Source organism: Harpia harpyja, chromosome 17 (genome assembly GCF_026419915.1).
Source record: "Harpia harpyja isolate bHarHar1 chromosome 17, bHarHar1 primary haplotype, whole genome shotgun sequence".
Taxonomy (NCBI): Eukaryota; Metazoa; Chordata; class Aves; order Accipitriformes; family Accipitridae; genus Harpia; species Harpia harpyja.
Window position 1 is genome coordinate 3,351,268 of NC_068956.1, and position 20,994 is coordinate 3,372,261.

The 20,994-nt window shown below is 44.1% G+C and overlaps 2 protein-coding genes across 6 annotated transcripts in view; one reads left to right on the forward strand and one right to left on the reverse strand.

Annotated features, from left to right (window-relative positions):
* The window catches only part of GUCY2F (guanylate cyclase 2F, retinal), a 52,299-nt gene extending 32,025 nt beyond the window's left edge, over window positions 1–20,274 (reverse strand). For 2 of the 5 annotated variants that reach the window (XM_052812427.1, XM_052812429.1), the window contains exons 1-11: window positions 19,791–20,274; window positions 18,064–18,866; window positions 16,025–16,326; window positions 14,155–14,509; window positions 9,564–9,648; window positions 6,262–6,358; window positions 5,364–5,498; window positions 4,445–4,525; window positions 3,260–3,436; window positions 2,193–2,349; window positions 740–889 (exon numbers count right to left, since the gene is read on the reverse strand). In XM_052812427.1, coding sequence (XP_052668387.1) covers window positions 740–889; window positions 2,193–2,349; window positions 3,260–3,436; window positions 4,445–4,525; window positions 5,364–5,498; window positions 6,262–6,358; window positions 9,564–9,648; window positions 14,155–14,509; window positions 16,025–16,326; window positions 18,064–18,802 — 2,278 coding nt within the window. In that variant the 5' untranslated portion in view covers window positions 18,803–18,866; window positions 19,791–20,274. The remainder of the gene's footprint in view (window positions 1–739; window positions 890–2,192; window positions 2,350–3,259; window positions 3,437–4,444; window positions 4,526–5,363; window positions 5,499–6,261; window positions 6,359–9,563; window positions 9,649–14,154; window positions 14,510–16,024; window positions 16,327–18,063; window positions 18,867–19,790) is intronic. The other 3 variants (XM_052812428.1, XM_052812430.1, XM_052812432.1) reach the window with 3 other exon arrangements.
* Window positions 1–20,994, forward strand: part of TSKU (tsukushi, small leucine rich proteoglycan) — a 314,781-nt gene that overhangs the window by 192,486 nt on the left and 101,301 nt on the right. The gene's annotated exons all lie outside the window — the stretch shown is intronic.

The window sequence follows — 20,994 nt, forward strand, 5'->3', positions numbered from 1 at the left end:
TTCACTGAAATCAGCTCTTTTTTGATTGTTCTCACCCCCTCCCTGTTCAAGTGCTTGTGACCTGACCCTGACTGCAATGCGTTTGCTCTACCTGTGCATGGACAACACGATTTGAACTAATAAGAGTTGCACCATGAGCAGTTTCTAAGGAGTTCACCTATTTGCTGTTTCTGCTACAAGCCACCTTATATATGTCAGTTGGGTCATGATGTATCACTTTGATCTCTGCTGAAGAGAGAACCTCTTTAAATGGGAAAGTAGTTAAGGAAAAATAGATGGGCAGATGCGCAAACAGGTTGCTAGCAAAGGGTCCAGCTCAAAAACCTCAACCCCATGACATACATAAAAGGGCTGATGAGTGGGAATCAAAGGAGTTTGCAAGCTATGGGAAATTCTGCCACCAGATTTCACTGCACACCATGATGAAAAGTCAAAGTTTTGACAGGGAACTGGAGGTGCTGCAGGGGTCTGACTGCTGGCCAGCTCTGAATCGTCTTGGGGGTACCCAGAACTCCAACCCCACTGATAGCAGTGATGAGTCATGTACCGCGGCTGAGATCAGAACCACACATTTTGATGTTTATTATGGACGTTTTGTTGAAAACAGCCTTTTGTCACTGAGAAAAGTCATGAGACTGGGACATTATTTCCATGCTAATGTTTTACTCAAGGGGCTTGGCCAGACGTCTTTTGAGCACTCTGTGTAAAGCCTTAAAAATGTACTGAAATAGTTGCCTACCTTCAGCGGAGAGTTCTGACATGCAGTATGGTGGACCCCGAACAACCACTTCTTGTAGGATGATTGCAAAGCTGTAAATGTCCCCTTTGAACGTGCCTTTTCTGAGCATGTCTGGGTCCCTCAGTAACTCAGGAGCTGTCCACAGCAATTCTAAAAAAATCAAGAGCATCACGTTTCTTACACTTGAGCTCAGACTATTGCAAATTAAGTGCTTAAATGAACACTTCATTTCAGTCATTTGAGGAAAGGTTGGAACATACTTCATTATTTACTGGATCAAGTCTTTTATTTCTTGTGATGTGTTAGAAATATTAAACTTCCATGCTGACAAAAAATTGAATTTTCCAACTTTCACTTTACCTTTAAAAAAGTATTTGCTATACTAACAATTTACGTGCTAAAACACCAGCTTTAAACATCTACATAAGAAGTCTTCACACCATTGCCAAAAGCGTTAACACCTTTTTTTTTGTTTGAAAATATCACGCAGACAAAATGCTGGCACTGAAGCCTGGATTTCTTGTTACTGTTTCTGCTCTTTTACAAAGCAACAATTAATAAAATATAATAAAATATATTCTGTAGTTCTTCTTAGATGAAAATAGTTTCTGTAAAAGCAGCTTGTGGCAGTTTGAAGTACGATCTGTCTTTATAATCCAAGTTACCCTGGTAACTGTGCGTTCTGAGTAATGGGAATAAGGAACATTTCAGCTACTGCAATATATAACTTTTGTAAGAGAGGAGAAGAAGGTCTTCTGGCAACTGCCCTATCTGAGACACTGGAAACGTGTAGGAAACAAATCCTATGACAGAGGGATCTAAGTACTACATACTGCTTGAAACCAGGTTTCAAGAATAAACTGAGATACCAAAGGAACCCCAAGGCAATGGCCAGGTGAAAGAAATCCTGTCAAAGTCTCCAAACCTGGTCCTATGAGATGCTGTCCCTAAGTGGTAGGTATGTCACGTGGCAGCCTTTGGTAACTGGCATGTAGAGGACCTATTTCAAAGAGACCTGTATCATCTCGTGTTCCAGATGGCTTAGTTTTACAAAACAAGGCTCTTTGTATTTGGGTTAACCTAAAATTTCAAATAGAGGGTTGGGGCTAAGGATGTGAAGCCAATTCCACCAGTCACAGAAATTCAAGATTGATCAGATTTCAGGGGCACTTAAATCCTTCTCCAACTACGACAAGCTTAAGTTCTGTCACTGCTTACAATAAAATCTTTTTTTCCTTACCATGACACCCTGCTATTCACTTCACTTTCAGGAATTCTGAAAAAACTTTGCTTATCCTTTCCTGTAAGAATGCATTGTGTACAGATAACCAGATGTCATGAGACTGAGCACATAAATCCTTATGGGGCCACTGGCCTGCAATTGCATTAGGACAAGCATCTGTTAAATCAATGGACAAATATTTCAAAACAAAAATTTCCTTATGGCACCTACCTTCTGGGAGTGGCTGAATATATGGGCATTTCTGTGCTTCTAAGAGCTCATTATAACCATAGTCAGTGATCTTCAGCACAAACCGGCCGTCCACAACACAGTTACGAGACTTGAGACGTCCATGGGCAAAATCTCGGTGATGCAAATACCTAATTCCCTGTGAAACACAGAAAAGATTGAGGCTGTTCCCTAAGAATGATATTATCTGTCAGCATTCAGAGACATCAAGCCAAATTGTCACCTGGGATGGCATCAAATACAGCATTGACTCTATGTCAAATGCAGTGCTGATCAGCCCATGAAACTGTGGGAAAAGTTCAGAAATGGATTAGGAACAAGAACTGGGCTATCTGCACCCTAAAGGAATACTGGAAAGGACTGGCAGCTTTAGGAACAGTCAGATGCCTCCCTCTGTAGCCCTAGGACCCATTGCACTCAGAAGTTGTTAAGGGTTAAGAAGGTGGACAGAAGTGGTACCCAATGGTTTGGTCAAGGGAAACCATTAAGAGCTGGTTGCCCTTACCCAGCACCCTCAAGGAGGATCAGAAGGTGGACCATGGGCTTCAAGAATGGTTCTGGCAGTCTACCCTCTGTAGGCCACCTGTCCCAGACTGGTAGTTCACTATTAGGGGATGGAAACACATGGGACATGATTGGAAGTGTGTGAACCCTCTTCTAAAGTGACCACAAGTGTAGCCATCCTGTGACAGGAGATGACTACGGTTTGGTGCGATGCTGGAGGCCTGTCTGATTTATGATAAGAAAGGGCCTTTGGAAAGTATGAATTTGTCACAAAATTCATTGTTCTAGGTGATCAGTTCTAGCCTGATGTGTAGTTTTAATCTCTCATCCTGCTGCATGGATGTAGTCCTATTACCCGAAACAGTGCTTCTCTCAGATGGTAACAACAAGAATAAGAGGTCTCCATTAAAGACCCTGTATACCGGTGTAATTACATTCACATTGGTTTTCCCTGCGTTATAAAAATCCCAAAGTCATGGATGAAATAGCTATGTCAATATAGAAGTTACATGCAGGTCACGCCTCAGCAGGAGCACTGAATTTACTTTAATTAGATCCATCATGAGAGAGGACTTGAACATCCAGTCCAGTTTCATATCTTCGTTTCTCAGCAAGTCCTCCAGGCTTCCTCGGGAGCAGTACTCCGTCACTACGGCAAAGATGCCACAGTCAGAGAAAAAGCCCAGGAACAGATTCACATTTTCATGACGCAGATCTTTCATCTGAAACAAGATGGTGAATCACAGCAAGACCAAGTCAGCCAGACATCTACTCAGAAGCTTCTTTGTATCATTAGATGTCCTTCTCATTCTCTACTCCCAGTCTTTCACACAAGGATGGGGAAGCAAACCTCTCTGCTGCTTACTTTCAGCTATCCCACACTCTTTTTAAGCTCTGCTTTTCTTAGCCTATCCATTAAGATGAAGAAAACAAGACAGCAAAAGCAAACTGAACAGAAATGTGTTTTTCTTTAGACAAGCTGGATTGGATCTTTCACTAGGACAAGATGGCTTCTCTGGGGTAAACTGAGTTCAGCATGTGGAAACTTGCACCAGCTCTGGTCTCATCTGGAAAGCAGTACCATGCCTGGGGGATCCAAAGTCATCCATCAATGGTGCCTTTGGAGACATGCCCTGGTAAATTTGTTATATTTATGTGCATAAAAATGCCACTCCTACGTTAGCAGTAGCTGCCAACAACTAATGGCCTTGAATTTGGAAAATAAATGCATTTGCTTGTCATTTAGTAATAATAATGAAATTGAAGACTAAAAGTAAACTTCTAACAGGCACCCTAGCTGTAGACACAAAGCAAATCCCAGAGAAATGCACAACCGTGTCTGTGCCGCACCGTCAACAAATAACACATGAAAATAGCTACCAGTGCATCATCGTGCCCTGACACAGGCAGGCATGATTTCCTCCAAACCACTCTGCCTTTGCAGACAAGGTCACTCAGAGGACTCATTGTACATTCAGCGTTGCACCAGCTTTGAAGCGGCAGGTCCAGGGTGGGGTTTTGCAAGCTGCTGACTCTGACACACGCGTAAGTTTGTCAGATGCAATCGTGCATGGTCCATTCCACCGGATTTCACCGGGCAAGACTCATTGACAGCCACGATGAGTGATTCAATGGATAAACAGGAGACAAGGAGAATAAAAATACCCCGCAGCTGCAAAAGTCCCCGGAGCAACCTTCCCTCCACGTGCCCCGTCATCCCCAGTTCCTACCTTCCTCAAGATGCTGGTGGAGCTTTGCCGCAGATTGTGAACTGCTCCCGTCTCAATTTTTTTCAGCCACACCCAGTCTCCCTGTCCACAATACAGGTGGGTGAATGATAGAGCAAGTTTCTGAGCAACAGCTAACATTGGGACCTAGGTGTGAATTCCAGATCCTTGACTTTGCAAGTGGCTGGGGATTTTCAATGTTCTTGGCAGCAGATTCTTTCTATACTGCACCCGAACAAGAATATCCACAGCAAACCCTCAAAAAATGAGGTGAGGCAGGACCTTCATCTGGATCAGAACTTCATACCTGGAAGGTGTATTAGTATCTGATAAACAATGATAAATTGATTAAAACGGAAAGTAACTCTGTCCAGAGCTTTTCTCTGGCATTAATGATCCAGTTTATTTTGCTCCTTTTCAGGAAAAATTGCCATGCTATTTTTTCAAAAAGCTGTGTTTTCAGGAAAGAACCGATGGATGGGCTGAGTTTTCTTGGCCATTGCCTCTGCTTAAACTCCATACAGTCCTATTGGCACAAAGGGGAATTCGATAGCCTTTATTCTATGTATTTGGATCCTGTCTTGTAAGAAAGGTCCTTACTGGAGATGTCACTACCTAAAGGCTGTCTTGTAAGAAAGGTTCTTCATGGTGCCTTTAGGTGGTGACATCTCTAACAGGGACCAGACCTGGCAACGCTACATATGAATGTCGAATACCACCACCCCACATGACTCCAAGTGTCAGGGTGAGGACTGGGGTAAAGTCACCTTAAACACAGGTAAGTCCATGCTTGAGAGTAACTTATTTTCACCCTTAGGGTCCGTCAGCAGTGTCCCCACCCTGGGACCTATAGTACTGCAGCCCAAGCCTTCCCTCACTTGAGCAGCTCAGTGAACAGAAGGTGCACAAGGTTCCTACCTACCTCATACAAAGCCACGTTGGAGGTTTCATGGGTGGCAGCTGTGCTTTTCAAGGAAAAGGAGCGGGTTATGGATTTCAAGCTTCTGCTGTCGGCTGCTATGCTGTTTGCATCAGTCAGACTGTCCAAGGTCAGCCTCTGGAAGGCAAGAAAAGCAGGTACAAGAGAGTTACTGCCTTTGGGTATAAACCTCCACTCCAGCTCTGCCTCGGGCCATACATTTCACCCATGCTAGCAACCTCCCAATCCTCCCAAACTTCCCATCTCACCTCTCTGAATACCTCTAAAAGGCTGTTTAGGCCTGGAAACACTACAGCGGTACTTTAGGCGATGGAGATGCCGTGGCTTAGGGGAGACACCAAAGGAGGCAGGAGTCTCTCCGAGCAAGGCACAGGGAAGTGTCTCCTCTGGCATCGACAAGAAGCCTGTATCTGTGCCAGTGACCTAAGCAAAGGGATTGCTCCACAGCAATCCATATCGTTGGCACGGTCCTGGGCATGGCTCTGGCCTCTGTCAAATAACACTCCCCCAGGAGAGCCCCAGCTCTGGGCAGGAGCCAGAATGGTTCCCATTAGGTAGTTTGGATGCAGACGCTAAGATGGACGTGAACTATACTTTGCTATACTTGAACTATACTTAAGAACAAAGAATAAGCCCTGGCTGTTAGAATAAACACAACCAAGGATACAATTTTACATCAGCATAACAGCTCTGACACTGCATGTGCATCTCATCCAAGACTCAAAACCACTCAGCATATTGGAAATTTTCTGATATGCAGGGGCAAATGAGGCATGGTGAAGGAAATGACTTCCCAGACCTTCATGGGTATGCGAATACCATACAGCAAACCTGTCTTCGAGGGTCCCACCAGATTACTTTCACGAGTGGAAGGACTTACCTTTTTATGTAGCTCTGCGTTGATGAAGACAAGGTCATCCAAGGTCAGTATTATCTTGTTAGGTCCCCTGAATAGCTGGCTGTTCAAGATACTGTGCCTGGGAGATTTGGAGAGCCACGGTTATCATTTTTAGGTAGGTAACCAGGTTAACCACCATTAAGTGAGTCCCCTACAACTGGCTTCCCTGTAGCAAAGGAAAGTGCAGCATGTGGTGTGGCAGCAGGGATGGACATGGGTGAAAGCAGTAGACAAACCATGATGTCCTGACTTGGACTGAAAACCCCTCAGTCAAACAGCAAGGGTTATCCAATTCACAGACAACAAAAGCTATAATCTCAAAGGGTCTCATCACAAATAGACATCTTGAGTCAATCTGGTTACAAATATGAATTGGATGTGTATGTAATGCATACTTTGTTTTGCTTGGTTTTATTTTTCATATTCCAAATCATTCTCCATTAGGACAGAATAATAGTTTTTATTAGATCAGCCAATGTGGCTGGTGAGCAAACAGCTCTCAGGCACACCAGCCTTTTTTAGGGCCTTAAACTGAACCACAGGTAATTTATAAAAGCTACCTGGATGCAAGTGACCATCAAAATGTGCTGGCTGAATCTCTATATTGTAGCATGGTGGAGTATGAAGCACACAGCCAGATACCTCCTTGCAATGACCGCAAGCTCGTACAGAGGGAAAAGCTACAGGGGATGAGCAGTTCGGTGTGTGTGGTGTAGTGCAATGCGGCGTGGAGGTCTTGGAAGCAATATTGCTGAACCAGTGCTGTTCTTCTTGGTCAGGAGTAATTAGATCAAGAAGACTGTGCTGATTCAGATCTACTTCCAGGACCTGAGCCAGATGGGATGTCTATCACGCACTGTGTAATACAGGACAAAAGTGCTTCTGGCATCTCCACAGGATGCTGCTGCCTGTTTTCCAAGGGGTGACTCTCTGCACTTCTTGATAGTCTACCAGATTTGCAGAATTGCTTCGGGCAAGAGAGAAAATTCAGTATAGTCATCAGACCAGCAAAGATGCTATTTGTTGCTTGACTGCATGCTGCTATTCACCCAGCTTCCCTTGAATTTGCAAGGCAGAAGAGACCACAACAAGAAATGGTGCACTGTCAAGGACTACGTGTTCATGGGATAGTTCAAACAGGCTTACATCCACTTTGTGCAAATCAATACAAAATATTCCAGAGTTTCATTGTTAGTTTTTAGCTGGGATACATCTGACACTAATACCCACCACATGGCCATTTTAGGGACTCAGGAAAGAGGCAGAAGTCACACCCCATCATTTTGAACCCACTATTTCAACGGATGTCAAGGTCTAACACTGAGCACAAAGCACACTATATCTATTAGACAGCCAAAACCTCACCAAGCAGGAACAGACAAGGGAAGGGAAAGCTCCCCCATTGCCCTCAATGTCACTTTTTTTGTTTAAGGAACTTTGTTTACACTACAGCAGATGTCTGATCTGCACACTCCTAAGACTTTTCCTGATGAGGTGGGCAATAGGATGCCTTTTGCTAACTGTACGGTAGAAGGAATCCACTTCGCAAAATATCCATAGATCACCATGTACCACTCCAGGCATTTTAGAAGAGCACAGACAGCTTTTTGGAGTTCAGAGGGAGCCTTGGCCATATGGCCACAGGCATCACCTGGGGTGATTTTTTATAATCTTTCTCTAACTGCTTTGTCCCAAGCCACCCAACTCAGCTTCACGCAAAAAACTCATTACTGAAGTACTTTTCACCTTGCTCGGTCAACCATGTCCTCTCCCCCAAGCATGGAGGAAAGCACCCCTCTGCTGAAAGCAAAGCACAGAGAGTGGAGTGACTCATTAATTAAAGTCATGCAGCATATCCCTGGCAGAGCTAAGACCAGAGCTCCCACATTTGAACTCAGACCATGCTGTGGTTTAAATTTAGTTCCAGACATGCCCTTCCCTAACATAAATTATTGTCTGAGTCATGTTAGAATTTTTTTTTTTTTCCCTTGCAGATGGCCATACATCTTTACTCATGACTGAGCCTTCCCAAGCACAGTCTGGTACTTGTGGAACAGCTTACAAGTAGAGTAGGCAGAAAGATTGTCTTTTATTTACGTAATTGTAGAGGTTGGTGGCCAAGGGCTTTAAAGTGCCGGTGGATGGAGGCAACCTCCTCAGTGCCTGCAATTATAAGGTATCAGAAGCAGCTGTGTGTTATAAGTAGGGGAACTGTTTGGGGTGTTGCTTGCTGGGTGGCCTTATATCATCTGGGTTTGGAGGGATGATTCAGTAGTGGAGAGAAAACATGTTTTGGGATGATTTGAGAGGCAGAGCTGGATGGGAAAATCCAGGAACCCTGCTCTGCTGAACTCATTGCTTTTAAGTAAATATGTCTTCTAATTTCAGTCAAGTTTCACTCTAATTTCAGCCATGCACCATGTAGACATTAATAATGAGAGGCAGATTACTCCAGGGGCCAGTTTGGAGCAGATTACCTTAGCTTATGGCCATAGTGTCCTTGCCAAAGAGCAACCCATAGCTCCTGGACCACCCAGTCCATGCTGCCTTGGGTCCACCTTGGATATAGAGTCGGGACGCAAGTGTGACCTATGCAATTGTTGGAAACTGTCATTTCCCCAGCAGACTACTTCATTTGCCCCCAAAGATCCCATGCCCAGACTAATATATACACAACGTTAATGATCAGGGAGCTGGACTCTAGTTCAAAACAGGGAGTGAATCAGCTTGGTAATAAAGAGGTATCCTAAGTAATTGCTCTGAACCCTCTCCAGAGATATTCTCTCTCTCTCTTTAGTACATGGAGAAAGTAAAGAGGGTCAGCCTAGGTGCTTCATAGGAAACATGGTTGTATCAGGGACAGAAATCCAGGGAAGAATGATCTGGAATAAGAAAAAAGCCATTTAACATGGCAGCCCACTCAGTCTCCACTGTGATGTTTTTAAAGAAAATTCCTGTCATTGGTTTGTACGGCACACTTTGCACTTCCAGAGTGATAGTCAACTTCCTAATGCTTCAGAGCCATCATCCAGCTAGTCCTTCCAGCAACAGAGTGCAAAGTTCTTCCAAATCTGGACTGGATTAAGGGTAAAATGGCTGGTCCTGAGACTGCAGACCCAATGCCCGCAGTGCCCAAGCCACTTAGTGAAGAGATATGTGGCTGGAGAGCAAAGACCACAGCCAAACCTTCTATGTGTTCACATGGTCTAAACTGCTGGCTAAAGTGCAAGTCTCCCACAGAAGCTAGAAGTGGCACCAAATCAAATACGTACTCCAGTTCTCACCTGATGAGAGAAGCCAGGCCCACAGCACAAAGCACCAGGGCAAATATTAACATTGCTCCCAAAATCATGACTGTAGGCTCAATCCCTGTGCAAAGAGGGGAAAAGAATTGGTGAATTAGAAAATCCCTTTGATTTAGGTAATAATATTAAAAATATTGATATCAGACCATTAGATTACAAAGTGAAACATTCAGGAGAATGCTAGAAGGCAATTTTTATGAAATGTTAATTTGTCGATACTCAAATACTTACTGACTTTATTTACATGAAACTGCAAATACTTTAATTATTTATTTCCTTGCACTTTTTTTCTATACCAGACCCAGAGCCCTGGATCAGTGGAAAAATAGTTTTTTCTTCAAGTAAATAAAGATTGGACTCACAGGGAAGTATTAAGTTTTAGAGGCAGCTTTTACAAAGTTCATAACTTTTGAACATTTGACCCTCTTCTCTCCAGGAACTGAAATGCTGTAAAATCTTTATCATGTGGTACCAAACTGACGGCCAGCATGAGTCACCAGCCCATCTGGGAATTTTCATTCCCTGCTGCAGATTTCTAATGCTGAGAAGAGCAGAAGACAAGAAGAAGGTGGTTGATGTTTTCCTCAATGGGCCCATCAACAGAAAGTACTGGAAACAGATACTTTGCTCATAAGTGTCTGCTAGAGAGCTAAGGAAAGCTGACATGAGTGGATAAGCTAAATTCCAGTGGGAACTGTCTGCTGACTCTGTCTCTTCTGTCTTCTGTTTTTTTCTAATTTATTCTGTCTGTATTCAGAGATCCTTAAACACAAACAAGCAGGGAGAAATTTAGGTTGTTAAAAGGTACATAACTCTGTCATGCTTGCACCTAAATCACAGGCCTTTTTGCAAGCACTGAAACCTAGACCTTCCCAGTGAAAGCTGCAGGCATTTTTGAAAATTGGTGTTCTTTTCAGGAAAAGACAAAGCATTTTAGCTGAGATTTTCCTGCCGGGTTTGGACTTCATTTCTGCTTCAGCCCAGGGCCCCAGTCCCTGACTGATCTTACAGATACCCTGGCATAGGTTGCCCAGAGAAGTTGTGGATGCTCCATCCCTGGAAGTGTTCAAGGTCAGGTTTGGCAGGGCTTTGAGCAACCTGGTCTAGTGGGGGGTTGGACTAGATGGCGGGGTTGGACTAGATGACCTTGAAAGGTCCCTTCCAACCCAAACTATTCTATGATTCTAGTGAAAGATGTCCCTGCCCATGGCAGGGGGGTTGGACTTGATGATCTTTGAAGATCCCTTCCAACCCAAACCATTCTGTGATTCTATGATACTATGATTCTGTATAAGAAGTCACTTGGCTTTCATGCTCCAGCCTGGAACTAGCCCTGTACACCTCCATCTGAGAAGAAATACGGGCACAGTAGAGTGGATGCTTCACACCCATTTCTCCACCTCGCAGACAGTGTGGATGTAGACCAAGGTTTTACTTCACCAAAGTGCAATGGAGACACAGCCAGCTTTCTCCAGGAGGTGCTCACCTTGAATATAGGAATGAGCAAGACCACACCAAGCTGGCCTGAAGGACACGGTTTGTTCTTCCCACATGGACAAAGTCAGAGTGTTGCGGTCTTCATAAGAGCAAATGACAGCAACCCAATGTTCATCCCTAGGGGGCAAGGGAGCTGCCAAACATGTGTTCTCCTCCAGAAGGACTGGTGTGAGTGTGGAGCCAGAACACATCCCGTAAAGGTCTTGCACAATGCTAAATCCATGGAAAAGGAAGGACTGGATCAGCTTAGAGGCAGACTTGCAGGAGACCTAGTGCCCTGGGGCTGTGTTTGCCTGCTATGAAACTTGTTATTAAAGAGACAATAAGCTTTAAATAGCCCTGTCACAGCAGCGTGGGTTGGTTTTCTTGCTGGACAAAGGAGAAAATGCCTCCTGGACAAACCAGTGATGAAGTGTAGGAGTATGAAAGTCCCATCTCACATCTCTGCATGGCCTCTAACATTTTCAGAGAGAATCTGTAACCCAGACCACAATGTGGTAGGAATAATGTGGAGTTTGTTAATGCTCTCTTCTGTATTCAATCAGGGGTTTTTTTGCTGGTGCTGTCTCCTAAGCTTCCTCAGGTAGCCCCCAGAGGCTCTGCTGTCTGAACAAATCTCCTTTGAGAAAGCACCTCAGAGAAATTCTTTTGCTTATTACCATTGCATTTTATAACCCAAAACTGCTTGGCCATACTTCAGAGGACCCTAAGGTAATATGGTACGTGAAAGGGGGTGCAGAAAACCAAGGAACAGCAAAGGGTCTCTCCCTGATCATGTCCTTTGCTTGAAGTAGGGGCACAGTTACACGTCACATGAGGACTCTTCCACAGGTGGAAAACATCCAAATCCAATTTCATTCACTGAAGCAGCATCTGATAAGCTGAGAGCAAGAGCTGGTTGGAGCACAAAATTCACTGGGGTGAACGAGAGACAGTAAAAAGTCAAGAGAAGTAAAAAATTAACACCCAGATAAACAAACCCTAAGGAATAGGAGATAGCAAAAGCAATACCAAAGACCAGAGCGCTCATGTCACTGATGGATGGGCCATTGCAGGAAGGATGCAAAGCCTTGAGGAAGCTCAACCAGAACTTTATAACTAACCAGAAGTGAAAGCAAGGTTATCACGGGCTCATGGGAAAGAGCAAACTTACAGCATACTTGAGGGGACTTGTGGGATTGTGTTAAACTCATTAGTGGATGCTTTAAGGGGACTGTGGGAGTATGTGAAACTTCTTATGGGACAAAAATGGGGAAATGGAGGGATGGGGGTGGGGATGCTCGAGTGTGGGATACTGGAGACGATGGGGATGCTGGTCACACATAAGCATGTTGTGCTTTTTTCCAGCCAAATGCTGCACCTGATCATTGCAATCTGTCCTACCTTCTGCTTAGCCCCTATTCCTAATTTTGTTTTCCTGGGTTAGTGTGCTCTCTGCCTGTGTGTGACATTTGTAGACTTCCCGTCAACCTAACCAACACATAAGATAAGAAGTCCTGGAGCCTGCAACCCATGAGAGACCACAAGTCTGGAGACCAGCTCCTGCAAAGACCAAAGGGTTTGAGAGCTGGCTGTGGGGGAATTACACGTTTGGACCATCTACCAGAGGATGCATTTGTGTGTGTGCAGGAGCTGGGGTTGTGAGATCTTATAGCAAGCTTGGAGCCTGATTAAGTGGTGCATAAGAAGAGGATCAAGCCATTTGTGTTGTCCATGTCTCGGCAATGCTGGCTGTGGGTAACGGTGCCTGTAAATACATTGCTCTCCTGTTGGTGACTGACTATGTCTGCAGTGTGTGTGTACGTGTACTGGGAACACGTGCTCAGCCCCACTCCTGGTGGAGCTGGGGTCAGGCACCCCAGCAGCCTGGCAGCTTCACATCCAACCCCACTCCAACCCTAACTTCATACAAAAGCCACACTGAGGCCTGGATTTCAATCTAGTTATAAAATTCAGTCTCTGAAATATTAGTAATAATAATAAATTACCCCTTCACTGACAAGTGCCTAGAGCTTTATGCTTTTGTAAGGTGTGAACATAAAAAGTGATCGCTCTAAAAATCAGTGGGATTTTTCCATAGACTGCAATGGGATGCTAAATTGCTACACCATTCCTAGTAGCAGTGCAAAATTAGATATATGGTAGCATTATATTTGTCTCTTCTATAGCTTGCCAGCTGCTGTAAGATCAGTTTATCTCCAATTTCCATAGAGCGACACTGATTTAAACCAGGTATGGCTGAGCCAAGGGGAATGTTTTTCTCAGCTGCTGAATGAAATATTCTGTAGATGTGGTTAATTTTGTCTGTTTAAGTCATATCCTGGAGCAGTAGGAGTAAATGCTTGGTATTATAAGTAAATATGTCAAATGGAGGCTAAGTATCCTGCCCGGAGATTTTGGTTTCCCTGCAGACTTTAAAACTGCACCACAGTTGCCTCAAATTAAAAATAATAAGTAAAACCAGTGCCTAGTCTCGCAAACCCAGGAAGCAGTATAGATATCTCTGCCCCTAGGTCTTCAGTTACCACCTCTGTTGTCTACAGTAACGCAGATTATTTTGAGTAATGATTATCATCTTTTCTTGATGAGGTGAGCTCTGATGATCCTTAAAGCTGCACAGCTAACTGGGTAGAGAAGCTGGGGTTAACCAGGAGAGATGGTGAGAGCATCTGCTGCTGTGCAGCTCTCTTAGGCTGTCTTCAACGCAAATCCTCTTAGTGCCCTGTCCCTCAGAAGGACAGGGACACAGTGCTGGCTGGAGCCTCTGGCATATATTGATTGCTATCAAAATAGGCAGATGTTGAGTGTTAGACCAGGAAAACTCTTTCCAGCACACAACAGTGGCAACAACCTTATTGACCTAACAAGAAATAAAGAGAGTCTTGTGGATCAATAGTGGGATCTCTGTATAGACCTCCCATTACAAAGTGCACGACGACTGGTCATATTTATAGGAGTTTCTTGAGTTTAATGTTTTCTCTTTGGGGTGCTGTCCCCTGGAGTAAGAGAAAAGATGAAATAAATAAAAGCATGGACCCAATGCCATTTGACCCTGTTTTTTTGTCTTTCTTACCTCCAGTGCAGAGAACATCTGGATCAAACCAACAGCTGGAGTCTGGCTTGGGTGGAGCTCCACTGGGAAAGTGGATGGCCCGGCCTAGGGCTTTCACAGAGTCTGAAGACATGTCCAGCAAGTGGGTCGGGAAGAGCTGGTTCCCACGACCGTCTGTGTCCAGTATCACGTAGTTGCTCAGCCCCTTCCCACAGTGGTCTGTCTCTACACGGTGACTAAATCCAGGGAAACTGAAGTTTTTTGTGTGCTCAGCTATGTTAGCTCCTGAGATTCTGACTCCTTTCCTTCGAGCACTGTCTATAGCCATTGCCATGAAGTAAATGGCATCATAGATTGTTCCAAAAAGTGGAGAAACCTAGAAATACAGGAGAAATTGAGGTCAGGATATACTGCTGTCAACCTCTGGTTGTCTGTCTAATGTCCCACTGGCTAAGCTGTAAACTCAAGAACTGAGACACCTGAGCATTAAGGCTCACCGGATAATGGGTTCAAAGAATCTTAGATCAAAGGTAGCTCTGGATCAATATGTGTGATTTTGAATATCTGTCTTTTCTTATGGTTGCTTCCCAAAATACAATTTCAAAATATTTTTAAAACCATGTAAAATTGCTTTAACGTGGGAGGAGCCAAGACTCTGAGCCTGATGTTCAGCTGGCAATTTATCACAACCTGCCTCAAAGCACTGCGTTAAAACATCTTCCAAAAATAGAATATCAAAGTCAGAGGCCTGCCTCCTTACCAGGTAGGAAAAGTGTCATGCCCAAAGAATCCATCCTCTTTGTCAGAACATTGTTTATTCCTAAGATGTAAAAGTCACAAAGCAGAACCACAGCAAACTCATTCTTTGAGGCGCCAGAGCCTTTTCTCCTTGCAATTCTCTCCCTTCTGTGCCTGACCTGATTTAGAAACCTATAACTTTCCCCTCCCCTAAAAACAGAGATGGTGGCTTTTGCAATCACATGGTCATTCACAGTTGGTAAATGAAGAGAGATTATACACTCGTGATAAAATGAGGAGTGCTGTTGGGATCCATAGAATTTGACATCTGTGGTGGGATTCATTGATCAGATGTAGACACCTACAGTGAAGAACCCTACACTCAATATAGTCAGCCTGGGCTCTCATTACGGTTAAGGGAAAGAAATGAATGCTTTCAAGGCATGATTCATCTTCTAAAGTAGACATCCATGCAGATCTGATAAATCATGCCTTAAAAGTACTTGTAATTTTTTGAAAGATCATAGTGAGATTCGAAGATTAGCTCAGATGAATCCTGCATCTCTTCAGCAGTATGACAGATTCCCCAATTCTTCTTGTAATGTCTACAAGGTAGCAACTGATTTGTTTTTTTGTAGGCTACTGGTGACATTTAGATAACTGTGCTGACAAAGAATAACTTTGACTATAGTGCTAAGAAGAATGAGGCAGCAATGATTCTAAGCATTTCCCTCTAGAAGCATCCAGTATTTCGTTTGTCTCTCACATCCCCCCAGATTCTCAGGCATGTGGACATGTTATTTTGGTGCCTTACAAACTCCATGGACTTTATCCACCTTAGGAGACACCTCTTCAGCTTGGGCCTATTGCAGTTAGCATGTGCAAACTGAATCTCAAAGCCTCAGAGACAACCCTTTTCTCTTGAATTCCCAGCATGGTCCTGCAGTTGAACAAACTGAATTAGATTGCCAGACGTCCAGGAGAAATATTCTTTTCAAACAAATGCAGACCACATCCAACTTTCACCATAATTTCCTCAAAATAAAAGCATATAGTCTGGGTTGTCTCTCACCTGTACTTTCTTTATAACTATTGCTTGTCTCATGTCTCCCATTACCAGGTGCCAGAAAAGCCTGAGAGAAAGAATATTTACCTGGTTGTCTTCCAAATCCATGGTTATTTCACCTCTTTCTTTAGCTTCCCTGAATGATTCATAGAAAGTCCTTTCTCCAGACTCCAGTGTGACAGTCAGCACAGCATCGTATGCCTCCTGGAGCTTGCTGTCATTATCAAAGATGTTGAATGAGTTGTTTTGGTAAGGAAGACTGTACAGTAAAGTGTCGTATGGAACAAAGACATATCTTCCATCTGCTAGTCCCATTTCCAGAGCTTTTGTGAGTAAGGTGGCTTGTTCCTCCCCGCCAATGAGCACAGAATGCATGCACAGGAGGATAACTGAAACACAAGGATGGCAGACAGTGTTGTTAATCCATTTGGGGTTTTCAACACAAAATAGCTCCATCCTCCCCAATAAAAGACCTGTCTGAACTGCTGTATCAGGTCAGACACTAATGGTCCCCCATCAATGTTATGTGCTGAGGAAGTTGGGAGCTACACCAATTTAGTTCAACCTCTGGAGGTCTGCAACATCTAGCAAAGGAAGCTGTAAACGTTACCCGTTCCTGGAGCCATACAGAAGGAGGAATGGAGAGAAATTTTGACAAAAGTGAGGCATGGGCTAACATGATGGGTAGTCACGGTCATTGTTGTCGTTGACTGAGAGATGAGCTTTCCCTTCGTGTGCCCTGTGCTGACAGACATCACACAGTCGTTAGCAGTGCCCAAGCTCCGCCCATTCACCCTGTCACCATATATACAGATTTTGTGTTGGGCACTGTGTTGTGTTTCAATATCTGGTCCATGCTTGGCCATCACAGAGTCTGTGTCTTTGCCTGCAAAATGCCATAGGGCCAATGTCCCCCTGTCTGGTGGGGAGATCTGAAATACAGGTATATCTGTTTAACAGGCTTTCCACAGCGCTCGCTGGCCCTTCATGAAAAGAAGCACTCCTGATCTTTCATCCAAGACAGCATTTCAAAACTCAGTCAGTGAGAGGAGCAAAGTAGGGCAATGATGGGAAGGAAAGTTGCAAAGGAAACCTTCATGCTACTAAATCAGGAGGGAGCAAGGTCTCTAGCATAGCTGTGTTTTCTCCTTAGGAGAAAAAGTATCTATCTGTGGCAAAGTAGAAGCTGAAATGAACAAGAGCATTTTCAGGTTGCTGAATTACACGACAGAAACGGGTACTCCTAGGCAGTGATTCATCCCATACCATAACACGGAGCTTAAGCTGGTCAGATGAATCATGTTTGAAGAGGGACTGGTTCTCTCCATTGATTATGAAAGGAGCCCATCATTTCTAACTTACATGGAGAGCTGTGATGGTGATGAAATGAACCCACCCAAGGTGGATTTGGTCACAAGCATAGATTTGAGCACTGATAAAACTGGAAGTTAGAGAGCACCTTGCTACCCTCGTTAGTCTTTGGCATAAAAGTCAAAGTCTTAGCTACAATGCATCCTCATCTGGATTCACAGTGCTGACTGCAGAGGTGTACATCCAGGATCAGAGATCCATCACAGAATTCCTAACAAGGCTCTGAACCAGAAAAACATTACTTTTTTCCCACATTTTCTCAAGAGAAAAAAGATCATTCTTTACTACGTGCTGTACATCAATAAGAGCCCTTCCACTGCTTTAGTATGTGGTGTATAACACTGGATTTCACTTCTGATACCTTCATGGAACACAGGTAGCAAGGACACAACATCAAAGCATGAGATTTTTGATAATCTATAATCCAAACCACCACAAATATAAAACCTTCCTATAAGAACCTCTTTACACTTGACAGGGTCAAGAACAGATACCCGTCTACTAAATATTTTTTTTTCAGACAAGCTGGACCCAATCTTTCATGTTGTAGAAGACTATTTTGCCCTATCTCCATCACATACAAAATGCCCAGCATTCTTTTACGTGAAGCCTTGGCTCCATTAGGGTCAGAAATAAAAGTCTGCTTGACTTAAATGACTTCAAAATTTCATTCTCTAAGTTATGCTTATTGGATAACAACGCAGTCCTACCCTGAAGAAAATAAAAAAAAAAGGAATGAGACTCAAAGCACTTACTTCTGATGCCATCAACTTCTTTAATCTCATTCCAGGTGTCTTCAATGCCTTTTTCTCCTTTATGCATGGATGTAACAATACCCACAGGAAGCCCCTGGTTCCTGAGTGCACTTGCTAACTTGTTGGCCGTGTCTATCCAAATATCCTCATTGGAAGCAATGATGCCAACATGAGCCCAGTTAAAATATTTCATTATTGTAAACAAAACTCGGGTTGGAGAGGGCAGGGTCCTTGCAAATGTTGGGTGGTGGATGGTGGAATCCAGTTTATAATTGATACACATCCATGAGAAGATGGCTTTATTCCAGTTTTCCCCTAAAAGTGTAGCCACCTCACAGAAGCCAGGGTTCAGAGGGCCTATGAAAGCTGAGGAAAGCTTTCCAAAGTTAATGAATCTAACCAGAGCTCTTGATGTCTCACATTCTTCTTGCAGAACCACATAATCCAGCCTGTGGCCAAGATCTAGTGAAGGGTCTTTACTTATTCGTCCCACTGCTAACCTGGCAGCCACGTGGGGAAAGGCTTTGGAAAAGAAGGGGTCACAGTTCCAGGGTCCGAGCAGTCCAATTTTAAAAACAGAACAATATGCTGGAGAGCAAAGTAGGATTATTCCCAACAGCAGCCACCAGACTGCCTGGAAAAATGTCTTGAATGAATTTCCAGTGTTGAACTGATGCAATCTAATGTGCCTTGACAGCACCCAGAACAAGCTGTTAGGACACAGCAGGAGCAATGACATTGTTTTAGAGGTGGGTAGGTCTGCGCCGAGTTCTTCAGGAAGCCAGGCAGTGCATTACCAGCTGCTGGAAGAAAAGTAGATTACATTTGCCTTCCTGTATACGTATTTGTTCAGCGCATGTAGCTCCAGCTGAGTCAGCCCAAATTACACAACGGTTCTCAAGGTGCAAGTCTATGAGGTGCCAAAACCCCGCACAGACACATGGACATGCACCACACAAGCCACTGCACCGTGCAGACATGCATCCAGCCAGTGCCAGTTAGACATACCATAACCCTTAAAAGCACACTTATAAAAACCTTTTAAAAAGCTTTGCAATACATTCTGAAACCAGGCAGTGAAGAGTGAGTCTGCTTTGTCTGCAGCAGTAAACGCAACCTATGGATACACTATGGTTTGGGATCTTCGGAAGGGTAATTCCCAAATCACAGAGACAAACATGCATATAAGAAAATAAAAAGGTGAAATGCACTAAGCCAGCAACTTTTGCCATCCAAAATCCTCAGTGAGTTTTGAATATGAATCAGAGCCCATACAAACATAAATACACACACACACATGCATAGACCCATATATACATATACTTAGAGATACATATGTATGTGCATGTAATTTTAAGACTTTCTGAAAAGGTTTTTCAAGGACAACTTACAGCGGAGTCTCTTAAACCTGGCAAAACGAAAGCTGGATAAACAGGTAATCACAAAATGAGGGAAAAGGAGGCTTATGATTTGAATTTAGATAAAGAACTGTTAAATAACTGTCATGGCAAAAGCTTTGTGTTCACCCTTGGCTTAAAATATTCTTGGTTAAAGCCTAGGAGCCATAGGCTTTTTGGGAATAACAACCTCACCCTTCCCAGCGAGCCACAGAAATCTCACACCCACGACAGTCTCCCCGCCATCTGCAGTGTCACCCTGTGGCTTAGAAAATTTGCTGATCCAAGCAGGTTTGTGCTCTAAAAATACCAGGCCCCTTACCAGCTTACCTATTCATTACTGGTGAAGTATTTTTATCCCGGATCCTCAGCCACCGAGACAGGTAACGCAGAGCACCGCAATGCAGCGCGTACCGTAAATGCACCCGCAGGTCCTCTAGCCTGATGGAGAGAGACCTCCGGACGGATCCATCCACCAGCGGAGCAGCTTCTCACCGCTAGCAGCGGTTATCCTCAGACGTGGGTCCCACCTCAAGGATAGGCGATGCATGGTCAGCCTCCCCTGCAAGCCCCCGTGGGCGTCCACCTCCTTCAACGTCTTGCTTGTAGGGGCCACTCCAACTGGGTGGGTGCTCTGGGACCCTCCGCGCTGTGTCAAAAGTTTCCTATGTCCCTTTTGGTGAGGGCCATCCTTCTCCTCCAGGGTTTCACGACTTGGGGTACCTCCTCCCGAACCCTTAGTTCCTCGGTGAAGGTCTTGCAGAGCTCCAAGGCTGTCTCATTCTGAACTGCCTCAATGCAGAGACGTACTCATATCTAACTTAGTAATTGTAGGGATGGCATCTTAAAGCTCTGCCCTTGGATTAGTGGGATTTAGCTCCTGGGATCTGCCCCTGCGGAACAGCTCCTTAAGTCTCTCTGCACCGCAGCAGGGATAGCTCCTCTTCTGCCATGTAAGCAGCAGAGACAAGAGCTATTTTAGGTTTGGGGTAAGCAGAATATTTGATTTCGGTCTCTAGCATCCTCCTGGTGTCTTCTGTTCCCCTTTTCCCCATTTCTTCCTTGTACCCATCATGACACACACAGAGATTTTTATATTTGTATCAAAATCTTCTTGGTTATTTCCCTGGGTCCTCTAGATATCTCCCTACAGCTGAGCCCTCCAGTAACCCTCCCCACACTCCCATACACCTTCCTTCCCCAGTGGACCTGGCAATAAAACCGTCTTCTTGGAAAGACCTTGAATGTCTCCGTGCCTGTCCTAGCTAGGAAGTCCCTTGCAATAATTTAGCTGAGGTCACAGGACCGGCATCTGTGGTCTAGAGGGAAACATTTGTAATTCAATCTTTTAGCAGTATGAACTTCAAATACGTCATATAAATTATACACATCTCATTGGTGTGTGTTCAGGAGCAGTTCTTTCTTCCTGACTGATGAATATGGGAAGCCACAAAGTCTTTCAGATGCAGTGGGGAAAGCATCTCTCTCCCTTCATTTCATGCATGTCCTTCCATTCATTGAATTTACATGGCCT